This window comes from Strongylocentrotus purpuratus, unplaced genomic scaffold (genome assembly GCF_000002235.5).
Source record: "Strongylocentrotus purpuratus isolate Spur 01 unplaced genomic scaffold, Spur_5.0 spur5_scaffold_6, whole genome shotgun sequence".
Taxonomy (NCBI): Eukaryota; Metazoa; Echinodermata; class Echinoidea; order Camarodonta; family Strongylocentrotidae; genus Strongylocentrotus; species Strongylocentrotus purpuratus.
Genome location: NW_022145612.1, coordinates 27892650 through 27913746, shown reverse-complemented (window position 1 = coordinate 27913746; position 21097 = coordinate 27892650). Strand labels below are relative to the sequence as shown.

The 21097-nt window shown below is 35.0% G+C and overlaps 1 protein-coding gene across 2 annotated transcripts; it reads right to left on the bottom strand.

The window, feature by feature from the left end:
• Positions 1-202: 202 nt before the first annotated feature.
• On the bottom strand, positions 203-20234 carry LOC100891619 (natural resistance-associated macrophage protein 1). Of its 2 annotated transcripts, none has more exons than XM_030972798.1 (17): positions 20180-20234; positions 19058-19287; positions 17729-17851; positions 14736-14814; positions 13256-13403; positions 12088-12158; positions 11706-11773; positions 11103-11258; positions 9517-9586; positions 9037-9134; positions 7954-8043; positions 7150-7179; positions 5221-5441; positions 4177-4246; positions 2867-2947; positions 2268-2300; positions 203-1245 (listed from the first exon to the last, which is right to left on the bottom strand). In XM_030972798.1, the coding sequence occupies exons 2-17, from the start codon at positions 19265-19267 to the stop codon at positions 1111-1113; spliced, it is 1683 nt and encodes a 560-aa protein (XP_030828658.1). In that variant the 5' UTR covers positions 19268-19287; positions 20180-20234; the 3' UTR covers positions 203-1110. The 2 variants fall into 2 exon arrangements, with proteins under 2 accessions (XP_030828658.1, XP_030828659.1); XM_030972799.1 differs by having other exon boundaries at positions 20169-20226.
• Between the last annotated feature and the right edge of the window lie 863 nt (positions 20235-21097).

Sequence of the window (21097 nt, the reverse complement as noted above, 5' to 3'; positions counted from 1 at the left end):
ACAAATAAAAATCAATATTGTACACTTTATATACCTCTACGATTTGCCCAGCTCTAAAACTCTTTGTTGATTGGCAAAAAGACAGTGCCTTTTATCCTCTGGAAAAGGCGCTTTATAAATCAAATTATCATTATTATATTAAGATGGAAGTATGTTTATGACATGTAAAAAAATTGATAATATTCTGTGCAATTGCTTTCACCATCATATAAATGAAATACTCTATGAATCTCCATGTCATCGCATTTATAAAACACATTCACAGGCTGGGCACAGCCTCCAAAGACCCTTTCATTCTACAGTCATAGTAGGGACTTTTAGATTCGCACGAAGACAATGGGGATTGCTACGTTCGACATTCTTTTAATGCACTGCCTTGAATGGACGTCACACGTATCAGTCCACGCAAATCTAAAAGTCCTAATAATGTCAATTTGAGCCATTCAAACTGTTTAGATTTTGCAGAAATGAATTTTGAACAAGATTCTCTATGCAATGGTTTTAAATAAATATGAGAACAGAAAATATTGATTGTTCGATTTGATTTAGTTTTACCATCAATAAATATTGGATGGAACAACGTACTTGGTGATACAACCCTGACAAAAATCTTTCGATTACCAGAGTTTTACCATCAAATTACCATCAAAACAAATTGAGGGATGAGTAATTGTAAAGTAAATATTGGAGTGTTTTTGAAGTACAGTAAACATACATAATACAATTTGAATTCATTCTAAGCTAATTACAAAAGATATGACGGAAACCTGGGTTGTTACATCAAACACTCAATCACAATCAAGCATGGATTTTTGGTTAGATAAGTCTGAAGCATGTGGACAATTCTTTCACTCTCTGATGATACTCACATTACATCATCATGATTTAAATCTTAACACATTTTATTCATTTTAGTTTCCTGAATCAGTTAGCATGGTAAGTCATTCTCAATGTTGAACTCAGTTCATACGGCACCATGAGAATAATTTCAGTGTGGACAAAGCAGGAGAAAATTGGAATATGTTGGCAAGAGAGAGAGAGAGAGAGAGTTTGTTACTGAATTCTTCCCCATTTTTAATTCTCTTCCCCGTGGCAGTGACTGGATCTACATCACTGGATCCCTTCCCCGTCTTCGGTCTTTTCCTGTGGTAATGGTGGGGACTGGGGATAGCGTGGTCTCATTGTAGCAAAGTCCTCTTCCAATCTGGTATATTCCATCCTCCCCATCTTCTTTAGTGTCCAGCACTACAAGGAAAACAAACATGCTCATACAATATGTTGGTATATCCAAAATTATCATATATAACCTTTAAAGCTTAAATTTACATATTGATTATAGAATGTAGATAGTTCTTTAATACAATGTATGTGATTTACATTACAATAATCATAGTAAGCAATTGAAATTGATCTTCTTTTTCCCCCCAGCTCATGGGTATATGTTACCGGTGTTCATTCTCATAAGGGATATAATGAAACATGGCACCTCTTTTTCATACGCTGAGCATATTTATAGTTCTCAGTTTGGGAAGTGCTTCCATTTTCATTAATTGTGTAATAGTGGTCCGCAAATAACATACCGGTCACCTCTATCCATCCAACTGATAGGCCACACTTCATAGAAATCAACTGACTTTTAATAATCAAAGTTCATGCTCCAATTCTATTTGGAGATTACTTCTTCAAAAGGATGTCATGTGAGGTCAAGACTAGCTATACTATTACAGGGAAAGTGGAGTTCTGTTTTCAGACCGCACATGCCTTCAAAGTGCATGTTTATTGCTCTTATTCTTATCTATGACATTTCTAGTGCCCTTTTTACGACCTGAAATTGCTATGAAGGTAATTTTAGACCCCCAAATGTGTGAAATTTAGCCAATACGATACCAATTCAGCTCCACTTTCAAAAAAATACAGTGACCGTTAATTAATTAATAATAATAATCCATGAGACGGCTGGTATATAACCAACACAAAAAAAGCCGACAGAAAGCCAACAGCTGGTTCAAATTAACAAATATTTGTGGTGGTACACAAATATTAGAAATCAATATATTTATGGATACTTCAGCCCTCTCTGAACCGATTTTGATCAAACAAAGATGATTTTGTTATTTAAATTGTATGTTCTTTCAAATTTGACACTCATTTTTTCAATATCTCACAAAAAAATTTAAAAAATTAGCGCCCTCTGCAACAGAACTCAACCATCCCTTTAAATGGAAAATTTTTGCTAAAGAGTTGGACGTATTGAAAAAGATACAAACCTTTATCTTGTGTGATAGCTCAATTCCAAATGCCTGTAAAAATTAAAAAAGGATCGATAAAAGCAAATGTACAAATTAGATGGTGTATATACTTTGCAATGCCTTCTGTGTTAAAAAGCAAGTTTTCACATGTTTCTATCCTTTTTCTACTCTAAAACAATAACCAACTTCAATTAGATACACTACCGGTACTTACTTTTTTTCTGTAACATACAGAATATATCAAAAATTCTAAGACATTAACAGAAACATGCATATAAAAAAAATTGATACTTAAAATATTTCTCAATTCTGTCCATGGTCTCTTCAATATTAACTAAAAGAAAACATGAAAACTTAATGAAACTCCAAATTGAGCCAAATCAGCCAACTCTGTCTATGCCAAACCTCCCATATATAACCTTCCTTTTAGTAACATAAGGATTATAATAAAAAAAAAATATATATATAAAGGGAATAGGAAAGATGAGCAAATGCATAAAGAAAGAAAACATTAAAACAAAAGTAAATAACAAGAATAAGGAAGTTACAAGAGCTATAAAAAAAAGTAGAAAATAAAGAAGACCTAAAAAGAATCAACAGTATTCTTCCATACTCACCAAATATCCCACAAATATAACATATATCACACCCAATATGCTCATGAGGAAATACGCCCACCATGGTTTGTTGTTCAGTTCCTGCAAGGTAAACATATTAAAGGGAAAGGGTAGTCAGTTCCATGAGCAGTGGGTCATTAGTCGTTGACACCAGACTTGGTGGAAATACCATTAATGGGTGTACAAGTTTCGCACGTAGCAAACCTGTAGTCCCATCGAGAAATATATACCAACCTAGTTTCTCAGAAAGTCTTCGGGTGAGAGAAATGTAAGATAATGACTTTTTTCTTATATGGGGCAATTGGTGGAAAATGCAGAGCATTAATTACAGAAGGCCTATTGGTCATAAAACTAGTGACGGCTAATCCCAGTGATCAACAAGACCTGTCATTGGATAATCACCCAAATGGTGTTGAATTGCCCATGAGAGCCCACTATTATGCATCTTTAAGTAGACAGAACATGAAACACATGACATCCACATGGTAGGATTCTCAACAAGGAAATATATATGATTTAAAGAGGAAACGAGAGGAAATGACATGCTTCCTATCAAGTTGAATCAACAATCCATTTAAGCTTAAAGGTAAAGACCAGTATTGGAAACGCCCCAATTTCAAAAAATGAAATGGAAGCTCTTATTACCAATCATGTGAAAGAATATGTTTTGACTAATACATGATGATAACAATTTTGCCGGGAAACCGCCTACTAATTGATATATTTGGTAATCAGTTTATCTACATGGTCTGTGAGAGATAAACGCACGTGTTGCGCACGTGTGCGTATAGTCCCATATTCATCTTTCTGTGTACAGTGCTTGTAACTTTACGAAGACTGGGCCATATTTCTTATCATTTTGATGATTCCAGAACCTTGCAGTACACACCAATACTTATATGCTAGATGATCAACCTTTTCTGATCGATTCCACAACGTTTCTTTCACAATGCAATTGCATGACCATAACTGGTCTTTACCTTTAATAATGGTGACATATGGTCCATTCTAGTCAATATAACATTCCCGTTGCTATCATACATCAAGAAATATGAAAATACTGTTTTGCGGCCCTTAGTTTTTCCTCAATACTTTGATAAATTTTGAAATATGAACAAATATATTTAAAATCAATTATACCAAATATTAACTTTTTCCCAATTGTTATGATATATGTATCTTGGCTTCAACTATCTTTATATGCATCAAAGAAAGAACATGTGATACTCTATGAGGCATAATGATAATATAATGAATAACCTTGAAGTCCATACATATAAACAAACTTAAATTAAACATGAAAAACTTACTGCAAACACCAAGTAGAAGTTGACCCCCATTATGAGTACTGCAAGGCACCACACTATGAATTTGGTGAAACTGCATGACAAAGAACATAACATATATAATTATATTTGAGTAATATATAAGAAATTTTAAACTTGGATAGTTTATTATAAAATTTACAAAGTCACAAACATTTCTTCTAAACCAATACAGGTCAACCAACCAAGCCATTTGATCCCACTGCACACTATACTTTCTGACTGTATTCCAACATTAGAAGAACTCAAAACTTCAATTTCACTATTTATTCCAAATATTAAGAACCATAATTAGGAAGACTATGTTTATATTTTCATATCTAATAACACTGCCATTACTTTCAAAAGTGAATCAAACTTGGATCAAAAATATAAAACCCAACACACCTGTGGGCTTGATTTACACTGTCCACTCATACTTGATGATTTATGAAAGGCACTTCAACAGAAGAGATAAAGAGGAGCTGGTTCTAAAATGTTGTTGTGATCATGGAGAAAGTGATAATAATCATGATAATAATAATAATAATAATTATATGTCTTGTTTAACCGGGGTAGCCTCATCAGTATTAATACTGTTCTCCCTGATGGCCCTGCAATCAGGGGCGTACGCAGGGGGGGGGGGGGGTTTTGGGGGTTCAAACCCCCCCTTTGGTATTTTTATGTATGTAAACCCCCCCTAAAAAAAACCTAAAACCCCCCCCTTTGATTTTTTTTTTTTTATTATTAAAAAAAAAAATTATACCCACGGCAAACCTAAATAAGGTGACCTTACCTCCCCCCCCCCCCCACGAAGAAAAATGTCAAATTTTAAAATTTCGAGACACCAAAAAAAAAAAAAAAAGTTTCCGCTTACCCCCCCCCCCCCACTGAGCGACTTTTCGGCCGGCGCGATTTTCAAATTTTCGGGAGCATAATATTTTAAAACCCCCCCCTTGAAAAAATCCTGCGTACGCCCCTGCCTGCAATCATATTATCAACCCGGCTTTAGCGTTTGACAGTGAGACTATCCAAGAGGAGGAAACCAACCTAGAGTTTTTAAACTCTCCCATCAGTCTCTCTTGGCTTGTGAAGTAGAGGATAGGTAGGAGAGCGAATGGAAGCTGTATACTCTGGATGATATTGATGATAGAATTGAGTTCATCCAGGGCTTTTCCAGCAAAAACAGCCACTAGGAGGGTGGGTACCATGGCGATAGATCTGGTTAGCAAGACTCTTTTCCACTTGCTCCATCGGATGCCTAAGAAACCCTGTGAAAAACAATATCGGTCAATAGATTCCATTTGAGCTAGGTAGTTGGAAATAAAAGTCATTTTTACCCTGATGGAAATTATTTTGGAAAAGCAAATGACAGAAAACCAGAGTAATGCAAACAAAATAGTCAGTGAAGAAGCACATACCTGTATGACAGAGTTCTTCAGAAATATAATGTAATGCAACGGGAAAATTTATGCTTCACTATACCAAATAAATAGTCATAATTCATTTGTCTTATGCCATGGAATTAAAAAAACATCCTAAACTACCACCAGTTAAATATATCTTCTTCACATCAAGGTCAAGGACCATGGGGAGTTATAGCATCATAACAAACCCTTTTGTGAGAATCGTTCCACATTTTGTGGTGTGGCTCAATAACTTTTGATTCAGAGCCCTAAAAATTTACCAGGGGGGTGTTTCACAGAGATTCTAGGTCAAACTTAAATCAAAGTTGGACTTAAATATTATGGAGAGCCATTTGTAGCCTTATAATGAAATATATTCAAAAGCAAAAATTCAAGTATTTTAGACTTTTTATAAATTCCACATCAAGAACATGAAATCTTCCATGATAATAGAAATTATGAATGATTTGAATCAACATTTTATGCCTTTTGAAATAACTTTTACACAATATTCTCAAGGATGCTAATGGCTTTCCATAATTGTTAAGTCCAACTTAGAGATAAGTTCAACTTAGGATTTTTGTGAAACACCCCCCTGATGCATGAGTAGAAAAAAAGCATTGATATTTGTTTAATGACTATACTGCATTTGATGCTAGGAAAAAAAGGAAATTAAGCTCAACAATCCTTAAATTGGCACCATGTTGAGAGAATCAAAGTCATTATTTTCTATCAAAATTGCAATTTTTCAAAACTTTTGGTCAACATTCTTGCCCATGTGAAAATTACATATAATTTGAAAAATGCAGCAATAAACTAGATGGAACTTCGACTGCGTGCAGTCGAAAATGATGCCTCCGTCATAGAGCAATTTTACAAACCAAAACAGAAGAAAATTTTCAAATTCAAGTTCGACTGTAATCCATTAACAGGTTCTCAAAATATCGTGATTACAAGCTATTTCTCATATACATGTTTGACCTCATGACCCCAAAATCTACTCATTTCATTGGCTTTGCAAGATACATACATGACCAAAGTTTGGTAGAAATCCATCAATCAGTTCTTGAGATAATGCGATCACAAGCTACTTTGCATACATAATGAGCCCTGTGACCTTTGACCTTTGACCCCGTGACCCCAAAATCTAATCAGTTCATTGGCTCTGCAAGTTACATACATGACCAAAGTTTGGTAGGAATCCATCAATCAGTTCTTGAGATAACGCGATCACAAGCTATTTTGCATACATAATGAGCCCTGTGACCTTTGACCTTTGACCCCGTGAGCCCAAAATCTAATCAGTTCATTGGCTCTGCAAGTTACATACATGACCAAAGTTTGGTAGGAATCCATCAGTTGGTTCTTGAGATAACGCGATCACGAGAACGGGACGTACGGATGGACGTACTGACGGACGGACAACCCGATAACATAATGCCTCCGGCTACTTCGTAACGGAGGCATAAAAATATATACATGAAGAACAATGTGTGAAAATTTTAGCCGGCCTAAATATAAATCCTGTCCTGAAAGGGTTAAGCTCAGGGAAAACCCCTATGGTTTAACCTACCTCCATAGCAAACTGGCCAGCATAAGTGCCCTGCAATTAAAAAGAAAGAAGAACAAAATCAATATCAACTCAACAAAAAGAAACGTCCAATTTCCAACAGGATTTCCTATGTCAAATGTTGAAAACATTAATTCTCAAATAGGTCATAAAAAAGTGAATTACTTCCTGTTTTTATGGGAGATGATTCAGACCGACAGACTCAAGAAACTAAAATCAAAACAAAAAACATGTGGATAATACAAAATAGATCTTGCTGATACTATCCACATCCGAAGACTATACCTTTTTCATTTTCATTCTTACTTGAATTTCAAAACAACAAATCTAGTACCATAACAATCAAAGTCCGATTTTGACTCATTAATACATTTTCAGTTTTTATTATCGGTGACTTTCATATTTTGAAGAAGAAAGAACCCAAAACATTCGAAGATATCAATGCATATGAGTCAGTACGAAAAATCCTGAAACTACTTCTATTAAATCAGTAAGTACTTGAGAGAAAAAAATTCTTGTATAGCTTTAATGTCATAGCTAGTATACATTTCATCAGGTACAATTTATTTCAGCAGTTTACCACTTAAACACTATTATTTCCACCCTAATATGCTGAACCCCATGGAAAGAAGTTTAGCAAGACTACGATGTCTTTGCGCCAAGCAATCAAATATGACTAGTTTCAAGTTTTCTACACATGCTCTCATTTTCGTCCTACATTATAAGTTAAAATCATGATTTTTCATACTCTAAACCGTTTCCTTTCCAAAGGCACTGATCATAGATAGTATAGTAAGGATAACATACCGTCATAGTTGAGCTTTGTCCTGCAGCAAGGAGTCCTATGCCCCAAATGATCTTCATGGCATTACCATAATTGTCATGAATCAATTGACCCTAAAGGAAGTGAAAGAGAATTTAGATCACATTATAGAGAAGAGATGAAACATACATAGGAAGAAACAATCTACACTGAAAGCAATATCAAAGTTTACCTGAAAGATTTGGTGGAATTATAGGTATTTTAAGTAAGGCATCAAACATTTTAGTACCCCAATTATGTAAACATTTACAATCAAGTGTTTAAAAAAATGATAACAATAGTACCAGTACATCTCAAAGTTTAGATTTTTTGTTTGTTTCACTCTTGAAAGGAATTGGAGTACATTTCATGATGAATATCATTATTCAGTCTACCGGTCACTCCAGAATTGATTCTGATGAATCCCTTTTTGTTAGCAATTTCACTTTTTTTTTCACACAATGCATAAACAGTTCCTTACTTTCAGACTTGCTAGAATTATGAACTACCTCTGAAGGCATTGTTTAACAATGTTTCCAGTTTTACAAATCTGAGATGCATGGCCCTACGTGTTATATGTGTCTGTGATATGGTGTAATTTTGAAGCCCTAAACAAATTGCGCTTCAAAATTATCATGAAGTACTTCAAAAAAGTGAAAATCTTTGAGTGACCAGTTTTACCATACTCATTTCCCCCAGTATACTGTAGTGTTATAAAACAGTTAGGAAAACAGTTTTTGAAATTTCTAATTCCAATTATAAATATCCGATAATCAGACAGGTAATCGGCTTGTAAAATTCATGGGATTCCTGACTGACCTAAAGATTTATAATTATGATTGCAGCACGAGCTAAATATCGTATTTTTTAAAGAATGCCAGCCAAAGATACCAAATCCCTTTAAAGCTAAACTACCTACAATGTTGGTCCAAGAAAATAGACTTTGGATTCCACATCAAAGCTCTTACAAAAGTTTTGTCAACTCCTCTTTTCAAAAGGCACCCCCAAAATCAAGACAATTAATTTCCTTTACTGCCGAATATTGAAAATTAAGGTGACTGAATTATCTGATCGTGAAAATGACTTACAGCGGTGAGGAGCGTCGCATTCTCAGATGGATAGAAGGCAGCAGCAAACACAGCCACAACAAACAGGTTGATAAGAAATGATATAAACAACGCAATAGCTGTAGACCAAACAAGATGAAAAGATAAACAGGTTGAAAGTCTCCTCCAGATATTTAGAGTTGGAAAGACAAACTCAAATACTTGATCATGATAGTTTCGAAATTGTGACTTTTCATCACACTTCCAAAAAAGTCATGGATAAGAAATGTTTTCAAGTCTGGTCATCCACAAATATGTTTGAGACCGTATTCCCCTAAACCTGTACATTCTTTTTAGTTTTCACATGAAGAAAGTGTATTAATTTTAGTACATATGCCTCATAAGTCTGCCTCTTTTTATAGAAATATACAACTAATGGTATTTATCTCTCTGTTATTGAATATATTTGATGAGTTTCTAGTAAGACTTTTAAGTGATTTTACGCAACCCAAAATATCTTACCTGATTCAATGGAATAGTACTTATTGCTTTCTCGAACCTCGACTTTATCTTTGTGATCTACCTTGCGAGTCTGAATACAAAGAACAGAGAGAGAGAGAGAGATTAATCTTAATAACCAGGCATTTTATGTGGTACACTTTTGAATTGGCCAAAAAATAAAAATTTGATGCCCTGGAAGGGACATAATTTCATTTCATTTGCATAAAGTACCATAAATAATCAATGGAGCAAAATCTCACAATTCTGTGTAGAAGTTTAGTGTTCCAAATTTAGCTCTACCAGATACGGCAAACCAAATCAAAATCGGTCAAGAAATGAGGGAAAATAAGCAATTTTTGTTATTTTTGGAATAAATTTGCATAAATTACCATAATTAATTATTGGAGAACAATTTCAACATTCTGTGTAGAATTTTAGTGTACCAAAGTTAACTCTACGATATAAAGCAAACCAAATCAAAATTGATCGAGAAATTAAAGGAGAAGAAGCCTTTTTTGTGATTTAGAATAAATTTGCATAAATACGCATAGATAATGAATTTCACAATTCTGTGTAGAAATTTTAAATCCCCCTCCTAGCCCTATCATATGAAACAATCAGAATTAAAATCGGTTGAAAAATAACAAAGAAGAAGCATTTTGAATATCTTGATGTTGATGCCACAACAAAGTCTAAGTTTTTTTACCTTAAATTACCTTTGACCTTAACTTAGTGACCTGAAATTCTACTCGCATTATTAGGGAGACTTGATAACCCTATAGTCCAAGTTTCATTGACTAAGAACTTATACTTTCAAAATTATATCAAAATTCAAAAACTTAACCTTAGGTTAAGTTTTTGATGATGATGCTACAACATAGTCCAAGTCTGTTGACCTGAAATGACCTTTGACCTTGACTTTGTGATCTGAAATTCCACTCACATGATTGGGGATACTTGATTACCCTATAGTCAAAGTTTCATTGACTAAGAACTTATACTTTCAAAATTATATCAAAAATTCAAAAACTTAACCTTAGGTTAAGTTTTTGATGTTGACGCCGCCGCCGCCGCCGCCGTCGCCGTCACCGGAAAAGCGGCGCCTATGTCTCGCTTTTTGCTACGCAGGCGAGACAAAAACTACTCTGAGAGAAAAAATAAAAGAACTTGAATCAGGACAGACACTGGATACCAAAATCAATTTACGCAGTAGTATGAGTGACTTTATAAAAACAAATCAATGCAATTTCATCAAAATACTTACAGCTCCACAGTAAGGGTGCATTGCACAAAGAATGAGGGGTTATCATGTCTTAATATTAATAATGCTTATAACGATTTTATAGTTCTGAAATTTACTTTAAGGTTCTGATTATAACTTAAGACATGACGTTGAATTTTGAATAGATCAACAACTGATTGTTGAAAAACTCTGAACTATCATAAATCTGTTTTTTCCCAACAAGAATGCTTATTGGGTATTCAAAGACTGACAAATAACATGAGCATCTGTACATCTATCATCCCCATTCAGAAAAATGGTTAATTAGTTTGGAATTTTCTTTCTTGCACCATGAAATGTTTACAGAGAAGCGGTCATAACTCACCAATACGAGTGCAGAGTGCAGGTAGATGTTGTGAGGCATGATGACAGCCCCTACGATGCCCACTGCTTGTTGGATAGCTGGAAGTTTGCACCCCTCACACCACGGAAACCACATACCCTTCAAGATCTCGCCCTGGTCTGGGGCTACAACGATGTACTGTTAAACAAACAAAAAATTTGTAAAGGTCAGTTCCGGAACATAGTGAAGTTAGTTTGATGAGACATGGTGACAGCCCTAACCAAGCCTTCTTCAACGTTCATTCAAAAGAGTAAATAATTAAATTATGCAAATGCGTTTTGTGTGAATATATATATATATATATATATACACCAAGAGTTAAGCATTCTGGGATGATATTGAAACCTTTTTTTCCAACACGTTTTCAATGAATTTAGCAAAAATTAGAATACTTAATGAAAAGTACAAATTTGTGTGTAAAAGTTTGAAGCTTCCTCCCAGCCCTTGGGCTTTGAGTATGAAAATTAGTCAAGATTTCTTGAGAAATGAACATGCATTGCAGTTTGCCCTTTTGAACCATAGCTAAAATACAGAAAGCCAGACAGAAATTTAAGAGGTCAAAATAAACATTAGAGTCTTTCTTACCATGTATAGAAAAGCTCCTCCCATAGTCGTGATGAGAGCTCCAAATAACGCTTCCAATTTACGTAGACCTGAAACATCATTCAAAACCAGACATCAAAATACTTGACCAATATGTGCAAATAGGCATTATCTACAAAAGATATAACTTTTTTTTTCTACTCATTTTAAATTTGAATCATAAGAAATCATTTCCATTAAAAATATTATTCTGATGTTAAAACCATAAAAATAAATGTACTAAGATCTTCAAAAAGAATTCTTTCTTGATAGTACGTTGCTTATTTTCCCCTCTAACTCAGAATTAAAACTCCCAACCAAATAATGACTTCTCTTTGTAAAACATGAATTAATACAAAAGAAAGCAAGAGGAAACTATGCTTACCTGCACTCTCTAAGAAGAGGAATGTGAACGTGTCTACTCCGGTGATAAGGCAGCCAGCATAAATTGGAATCCTGCAAAGAAACAAAGAAAGATGATCATCATCCTTTAGCACCAAAATCGCCGGATATTTACTGTAACTGTCTACCATATCCTAAAAAGATAAGATTCTCGCTATCGCCAACATATTAGAATTATCCGTATGTAACGTTCAGTCCAAATTTCAAATCCACTCTTGGATAGTTTGGTGACCAAGTTGCTTCCAATCTATTTTGTAGCTGCGCTGTGCATGCCAGTGTTCATTGTGTGCTTGAGTACTTTATGGCTCGTTGGCTCGTTGGACGAGCCAACGGACAAGTTCCGTCTTCGTGGGGTATTCTAAAGGTAGGCACATTATTTCCTTATAGTTTCGGGAAAGGCCTTCTTTTGTTTCAATCTTGGCGTTGATATGATCTCCATCGTTTACAGTTGTAATTAAACTCAACTACAAAGCAAAAAGCAAGTAATAATTACACTCTTCTGAGATGTTGGCAGTCAAGTTGTATTCTCAATTATGTTTCCCAATCCTATAATTTCAATAAAATGCAGTGTAAGAACTTATTTTTTACTGGAGAGAAGATTGATTACTCAAGCTGATTCGACCTTAAACATCTGATCCAATGATGGCAATCTCAGTCAGGTTATCTTATCCATTGATTGCAATCAAATGTAATGTGAAAGACTTAATTATTATTGGACAGAAGATTGATTGCCACAGCCAATCCAACCACCTCTTGAATGTCTGATCCAATGATTGCAAACTCAGTCATTATATCTTATCCAATGATTGCAATCAAATGTAATGTGAAAAAGTTACTTATTATTGGACGGAAGATTGATTGCCACCACTTCTGGAATATCTGATCGAATGATTGCAATCAAATTTAGTATGAAGAGAACTTACTTATTATTGGACAGAAAATTGATTGCCACAACCAATCCAACCACCTCTTGAATGTCTGATCCAATGATTGCAAACTCAGTCATTATATCTTATCCAATGCTTGAAATCAAATGTAATGTGAAAAACTTACTTATTATTGGACAGAAGATTGATTGCCACCACTGATCCAACCACTTCTGGAATTCTTATCCAATAATTGCAATCAAATGTGATATGAAGAGAACTTACTTATTATTGGACAGAAGGTTGATTGCCACAGCCGATCCAACCACCTCTTGAATGTCTGATCCAATGATTGCAATCTCAATCATGATCCAGAGAGCTATTCGAGGAACAGGTGGATACTCCCGGTAGCACACCTGGGCTAGATGATAACCTGTAGACCATGACAAACCAAATGGTAGTTCAAGCCATATAGATTACAATGCAGAGCTGACAACCTCAACTGAACAAAAATCCTATTATTTCCCCCCAAAATCCTATTTTCAAAATAAAATCCCATTTTTGATCGATAAGTACTTTCTCACTGCGAAAATTTTTTTTTTTTTTTTTGTGTGTGTGTGTGTGTGGGGGGGGGGGGTTCCAATTTGCATAAGTTCCTACATACAGGAAGAAATTTTGTAATGGACCAATAGTTGAATACGCATGATTTCGTCATGACTGATGTGTTCGATGAACCAATTTGAACATATCCAAATTGCTGATGTGAGATGTAGGATACTTTACAGGAGAGAATGGGCTATTTGTCATTGAAAATGGCACACAAACAAACACACACATTTATTATAAAAATATTATTAAAAAAAAAATATATAAAAAAAAAAAATTTAAAGAAAAATTGTACTGTCGTATTTACTTCTAAATATCGTACGAAATACGATAAAATCGTACTGGTTGGCAGCTCTGTATCATGTGAGGATCTGTTCTAAGCAATTATTAAACTAATTAAACAATTATTGGTATAACTAACATAACTTTGCCACACTTCATGAAGCTTCATTAGTAATGACTTTGTAATCCCACAGTTGAGGCAGAATAACAAAAATGATGGAATTATTGTGTAATACAAAGCATGATAATACACGACATACTAAAAAAATGCAATATTTCCTAGCCATTATCAAATCACAAACTACATTAATTACATTATTCCTCACATATCATCTCAGTTTTTCAAACGGTATTTAATTATGCCATCTTACAGCGACCTGTCACAACACTAACAAGAATCATGCACATTGTCTATGAAATTTACTAAAGTTATTTTCATGCAGTATCATCAATGGTAATAGGTGTTGACAGACTAAACAAGAAAGCAATGTTATAACTTACCCAAGGGTGATAGTGAGCACTAAAAAAAAAATAGGTTTTTTGTTTTCCCCTCAACCACGCCCCCCTTGAGTAAAAAAAAATAGAGGATTCGCGGGGAAAAACGGCATCTAACAACATTCCCCCCTTTCGAGTAAGAAAATTAGGACAAAATTGGGGAAAAAAATGGGCACAATAGGGAAGAATAGAGAAAATAAGAGGGAAATAGGGAAAATCAGGATAAAATAGGGAAGGAAAAAAAAATTGGTAAAAAAAAAAAATCTGGATTTTTTCTTTTTTTTATAAATCGGGAAGAAGACAAAAATCGGCAAAAAATCTGGAAAAATAAAAAAAATCAGGAAACCGATTTAAATCAGGTTTTTATCAGGTCTAAACTTACCTGTAACAGAACCCAATCTGGCAGCTAGTAGCTGTAACACTAAACCCATCACTGTACACCACATAAGAACCCATAGCAGCTGTTATCAAAAAGGAAGGAATAGATCTTGTAATGGTGGAATCAACTCTGTACAAGTTTTCCTCATTTAGCTTAATATATAAACCCCCTCGACTTGTGCACAACGTCTATGAATAATAAAGCAAGGCATTAGCAATCTATTTTTTTAAAGTCAAATTAAAGTCAAATATATAAAATATTCTGATTTTAAAGGGACTTGATAACATTGTTCAGATGAGAGAAAGTGGTGCTAAGGTAGTGACTTCAATGCTAGATGTACAATTAAAGGTAATCTGAAAGTTTGAGTGAAAACGGACCATTATTAATAAATTGGGAAAAACTGATCTGATCCATTCCGTAATTCTCCCAACTATAATTATTACAATATAAATTGTCACAAAGCAAAGAATTGGATCTATATACCATTCCAGACATTTAAGTGTTGATAGATTTTTAAAAGCCTGTCTTATGTCTTTTTTTCATGGAAAAACGGTTGGAAAAATTCAAAAATGGTTGGGAGAATTTACTGTTAATCACTGTTAGAGGGTGTCGCACAGTGACACCTTCACAGAAAATCATAGTTATCTTTGCGGTTTGAGAATTTTTGTCAGGATTTTTTGCATGTTAGAGGGTTAGTTCAGTAGAAGGAATATAATAAGTAACATTTCATACAAAAATTATGCAATGTTTTCATCAACTTTCACCAATGTTACCGAGTCACTTCAATTACCTGACCCAATTGCTAAGGTCTGATTATAAATGCACATGAGCAATACAAATTGATTACATGATTACCGGTAGTCTGTAAAGTTAGCGCTGCCACTTCTCTCATTTTCAACAACATTCTGTTATCATAAGTTTTTCTAGGCTATCAAAACATCCTACAGCTACATTTGTACACATTTAATCTTGGTTAAGGGCACCAAACCACATAGGACCTAAACCCAAAATGCTACCCTTACAGTTTTAAATTTAAAAATGAGCACGAGTGTATGAGGAAAAAGGCTGCGAGTATTCGATCTTTACTTACAGTTGTTCTTTTCATTTTATTCATAATCTCTGCACCATAGTCATACCTACAATGGCAAGCGACAAAAGGCTTTCATTTTCATTTGAGGTTTTGAAATGTAGCACTTTCTTTAGGATGCAGGATGTGGTTTAATAGAGCATGACTGATATATTGAGTCAAAAATCAAAGGAAGTCATTTTAGTTCAACAAAAGAAATGCATTACAGTACAGCCATGATAATCATGTGATTAGAAAAAGATTGCTTTAGAAAAAAAAACATTCCCAGGTTGTCTGCAGCCAGTAAATATTATTTTAGTCTGCAACCAGACTATTCTTTGACATTTTATGGTCTAAGGGGGTAAGTGTTGTTTTTTCAATAATTCAATTAACTTACTTGTCAAATATGCATTGACGATAAATGCTGTGCTAACATACATTAAAACTGGCTAATAAATAGTCTACAATTTATTATGGCTTGAAATAGGACTTTTACTGAGCTACTTTATAGAGTGCTACATTGACGATACCTGTTGTGCTAACATGCAATAAAAAAGGCTAATAAATAGTCTACAATTTATTATGGCTTGAAAAGGGACATTTACTGAGCTACTTTATAGAGTGCTGCAGACGAAAAGAAAACAATGTGATTCAATTGATCTTTAGTCCGAGAGAGATGGCAGCGCTTAAAGGTAATACAAAATTTTGGGAAAATTTGATCGATAGTAATTCTTTACAATTTTGATATATTTCGATGCCCCTGTGGATGTATTATAAGCACTAGAAAATTTGGCCCCTAAAACACTTCTGCTTTCAAGAAAATGAATACCGGTAACCAAAATTTACCATGCTCCTGGTAAATTTCAAATATTTCAAATAGTGCCTAAGGCCATTCCATGGTAGCTGCGACCATGAAAATCTCAGAATATGCAGTTTTGATATATAATTTTCAGACGAGAATAGCAAATCGGTCGATTAACGTCAAGAAACATTATTTGAAAGCTAAAGGAAAATCAGTCTTAAGAGGGCGCTATACAACATAAAGAGTTTATCATTGACTATTTTATCACTTTAGGCTTAAATTCAACCGCGACAACGATCACTGAATATGATAAAATTGCATATGTTTCCATAGAGTTAGGGTTAGAGTTAGGGTAAAATGACAAAATATGACCGTTTTTGCAGCTGGGCCGAGTTGTCCCCTGGTCCGAGTTAGCCCGGATCCGAATTCATGACCCCGTACGTAGACTTTGTATTACCGTACCTTTAATGGTGTTGATTTATACCTATTTACAGTCACACATTGATTGCTTCCTCACTGAACTAAAATCTCCTAAACTGATGTTGAACAATCAAGAAAGGTTCATGGGGCATGTACATGTATTTTGTGCTAAACGTTTACATTTACCACTCAAGGAAATAAATCAGTAACTTATGATATCAATTCAACGAAAAAATGAGACATGAAGTAAAATGTAAATTGTATCAAATTGTATTTTTTTCAGTATTCAGTGAAATTTATGAATTTCATAAGAAATAAAAGGGTTTGTTTATATATCCTAGTCATTCACATCATTGCATAGCAACTTGTAAAATAGCCATGGGATTAATCTTGTACAAAGTAATTACAAAGTTCTACTTACAATCCTGACAGAACTTTTATCAATGGGTGAGCTCTCTGATGTCCCATATACAGATTTACTGGCTGACTTGATTGTCTTAATCTCCCCCCCCCCCCCAAAAAAAAAAAAAAAAAAAAAAAAACACAACAACAAACAAACTATAAAACAAACAAAAATGCTGAAAATCAGTTTTCACAATTCTAACTTCATTTAAACTAAATCAAATAATTGCTTCATTTTATCACCAATGTACATAGTTTGAATGATATTTTCAGTAATATCACATGACATCGTCATGTATGAATTACCCTGTATTCAGCGATAGCGCCTGACTGCAGATCCGATTCTATGTTGCCTGGATCAAGGTAGGCTATGCTCATCAGGAAACCAGGACCAGTGAAAGCCCACAACTTCCTCAAACTGAAGCTGGTCTAGGAAGCATTAAGAGCAGAAAGAAAAACAATTAATATCTCATGACATTATCTATGAGTTAACAGATTAATTGCTTCCCCTCATGTCATACTTTAAGATCATGTATAATTTAGTGACCACCTGTCTACAAAGACAACCTGTTTTTTGTCTCCCTTGAAAATGGTTTCTCATTGAAACATGTACTAAAGGAACCTGTACATATAGACCACCTGCCTATAAAGACCACTTTTCTTGCCTCCCTCGGATGGTCTTTACAGACAGGTTTCATTGTATAATGAGATTATTCCCTGAACTAGTATACATAGGCAGACGATGACTACCACAGTTTTTAAAGCTCATTTGCAAATCTTAGCAGTTAGCACTCCTATCACTGTGTCGCTCTTTTATCTACAAGGAGACAGAACATTAAATGCATTAACCCATTCAAGACCACTGCAAAATACGTTGGTCACTGACAGGTCAGGCTTCCGCTGTCCAGTTCAGTTGACTCTTGACTCTCAGATCATGTTTAATAAAGGGAAAACCTCAGACCTAAGTTGCAATTCATTCATGTTAAACCTGATTTTGGACAAAACCTTTAAAGGGGAATCCAACCTTGATAGCAAACTTATTTTGAAGAAAGCTGAAGAAAATAAGAAGCATACTGGTGAAAGTTTAAATAAAATTGAATCAAAATATGAGAAATGAGAAAGTCGTGAATTTTTGAAAATTTTTGCTCTTCAAATTGACTGAATCAGTAATGTCTTTGTGATGTAGTGGCGAACAACGAATTACTAAAATTTAAATTTTTCAAAAATATATGACTTGGGATGCTCTTTTCCTTTTAGAGGTCCTGTAATAATATACTCTACACAATTTATTTTGAGTAGTGCCTCAAGGGACCGCAAAAGCCCCTCAGAGAAAAACAGAAATAAGTGATATTTTTGTACATGACAATCAGGAGAGTTATTCTTCACTATGTCAAAATCCACTGAAAAATTGCCAACTTGAGATTCGCATAGCTATCAATGGTTTGATTCATTTCAAATTTTTGCCATTTTTGCCATTATATTTCTATTACTTTTCTGCTTGCATTCGAATGAACTTATTGCAAGGGTTGGATTGCCCTTTAAACCCAGCGTCAGGTTTAAATTTTATTAGCTGGTAGAATAAATTGTAAAAAAAGAGAAGACTAAAAAAAAAAAAAAAAGAAGAAAAAAACTTACTGCTCCAGAATGAGGTATATTGACTGCACCAGCGGTCATCTCGAAGCCAGGTTCGCCTTCTTTGGCGGCAGGTGCATGGTTCTCAGAAGGACCATTCTGAGGTTCCTTCATGACAGCTTCACAGGTATCCCCTCCCCCATCCATTACTCCAGCACAATCTTGAAGTTGGTTGTCTTCAATGGGCGATGCTCCACCACTGCCAAGTACCATCACTTTGGTTCAGCAACCGCCTAGAATGAGAGAAACTATGATTGGGTCTAGACTGATCAATAATCAATATCATCTGTCAAAAGTCATTTTTAGCAAATACAAAAATACATCACCTGTCAGATATTTTCCTTGTTGGCAGGGTGGGATGTATGATGTGTCACTGTCAATCAAAGTCCCCCCCCCCCCCCACTCTTCCTGGCCCCATACCTGACAATTTTGACATGATCATTAATTTCTGCAACATTACAGTCTACAGATTTTCCCTTTGATTTTCAATTCTTAACTTTTTAATGAAATATAGAAGTTGAATCTTGTATTAATTGTGAAGAAAATAATGTACCACAGGTACATTGGCACTCACATTTGACTTTGAGGATTCATGACATAATTTTTTAACTGATATAAAAGTCAACCACGCAATACTAAATCTAGTCAAAGTCAAACACAGACGATCTATCTGCCTCTCTCACTCTCAGCTCAGCTCAGTTTCAGTTTGGTTATGGAATGAGAATAATTAACCTACGAAATAAACAGCAATACAAATATTTATCTAACTAGGTCTAGGACAGAATTTCCTACTAATCGTTTCATGTCTACCGCCCTGACTACAGTATATGGTAAGCACATGCATGCACGAGCGCGAGCGCGAGCTATCTTCCACTCTACCACCACGACCAACGCAACGGAACGTCAAACCGCTAGCTCGGGCGACAAGAGAGTATACAGTACCGTTATGATTCTACGACTACTGTAGATGTTGTTTCGAAAGGAATTGCCAAGATGATGCAATCTAACCATTTAATATTGATGGAAAATTCAAGTATTCATGTATTCGCAATAGAATATACGATTTTCAAACTGGTATTGTGATAAGTACCACTATCTTAGCAGCTTAGCTTACCTACAACTTACAAGAACAATCACGTCAGTTTCTCCGCCACCAAATATTCGTACCGTACATGTCTCAAATTTCACGTGACTTTTTATTGCGCAATATTGACTAGCCTAGCCTCTGACAAGAAATTGTCGGGCTACTGGTTTACACAGTCATCATACTTTTATCTTTTAATATTAAAATTCGTAGCTATTAAAAACCCCTGTATATTTTAACATTCTTTGATATGTTATATACTAATCATCATCTTTAAATCTTGCAGCTAAAATGAAAGTGAGAACAGAAAAAGATCACAAGGCCTGTGAGTCAGTCTAAGGAGAAGTGTACATGTACAACTAGGCGTTGTGGCGTGCGCCTGTAATCCAGCTAACAGTGGAAGTTACAAACTAATTCAGCCGAGGACGCAGGTTCGAAACTGAGTCACGTCTTTCGGATGGTAAGGTTAAGGCCGGTCCCCAGACGTAAATAATCATATCTGATTGATACACGTCTGTAAAAACCCAATCACACACACACACACACACAGTACATCAAAGGCTAACAAAGTGGATGATCGAAGAATACAATATTAAATGGTAAATTATTTGACAAAGATAGCAACTGAAATTGCATAGCTTTGACTCCTAGAACATAGGCTTTAATTAACATGCAATGTGAATTTAGAATTAAATGAAACACATGAGATGAAATATTAATGAAACAAAGAGGTAACACAAAAGATAAAGAAAACAGGCTTCCCTCCCCCCCCCCCCCCTCGAGTGCCAGGGGAGGGGGCCCATTTCCAAAAAGAAGGTAAAATTAACGTGATTTTACTTGCTTTTTACCCTGGGGAGGGGGCCGGCCAGACCCCCCCCCCCTGGATCCGCCTCTTCCCTTTACCCATGAAGAAAAAAGGGGAGGGGTAGAACACGCAGAATCCTACACAGATTCGTGGG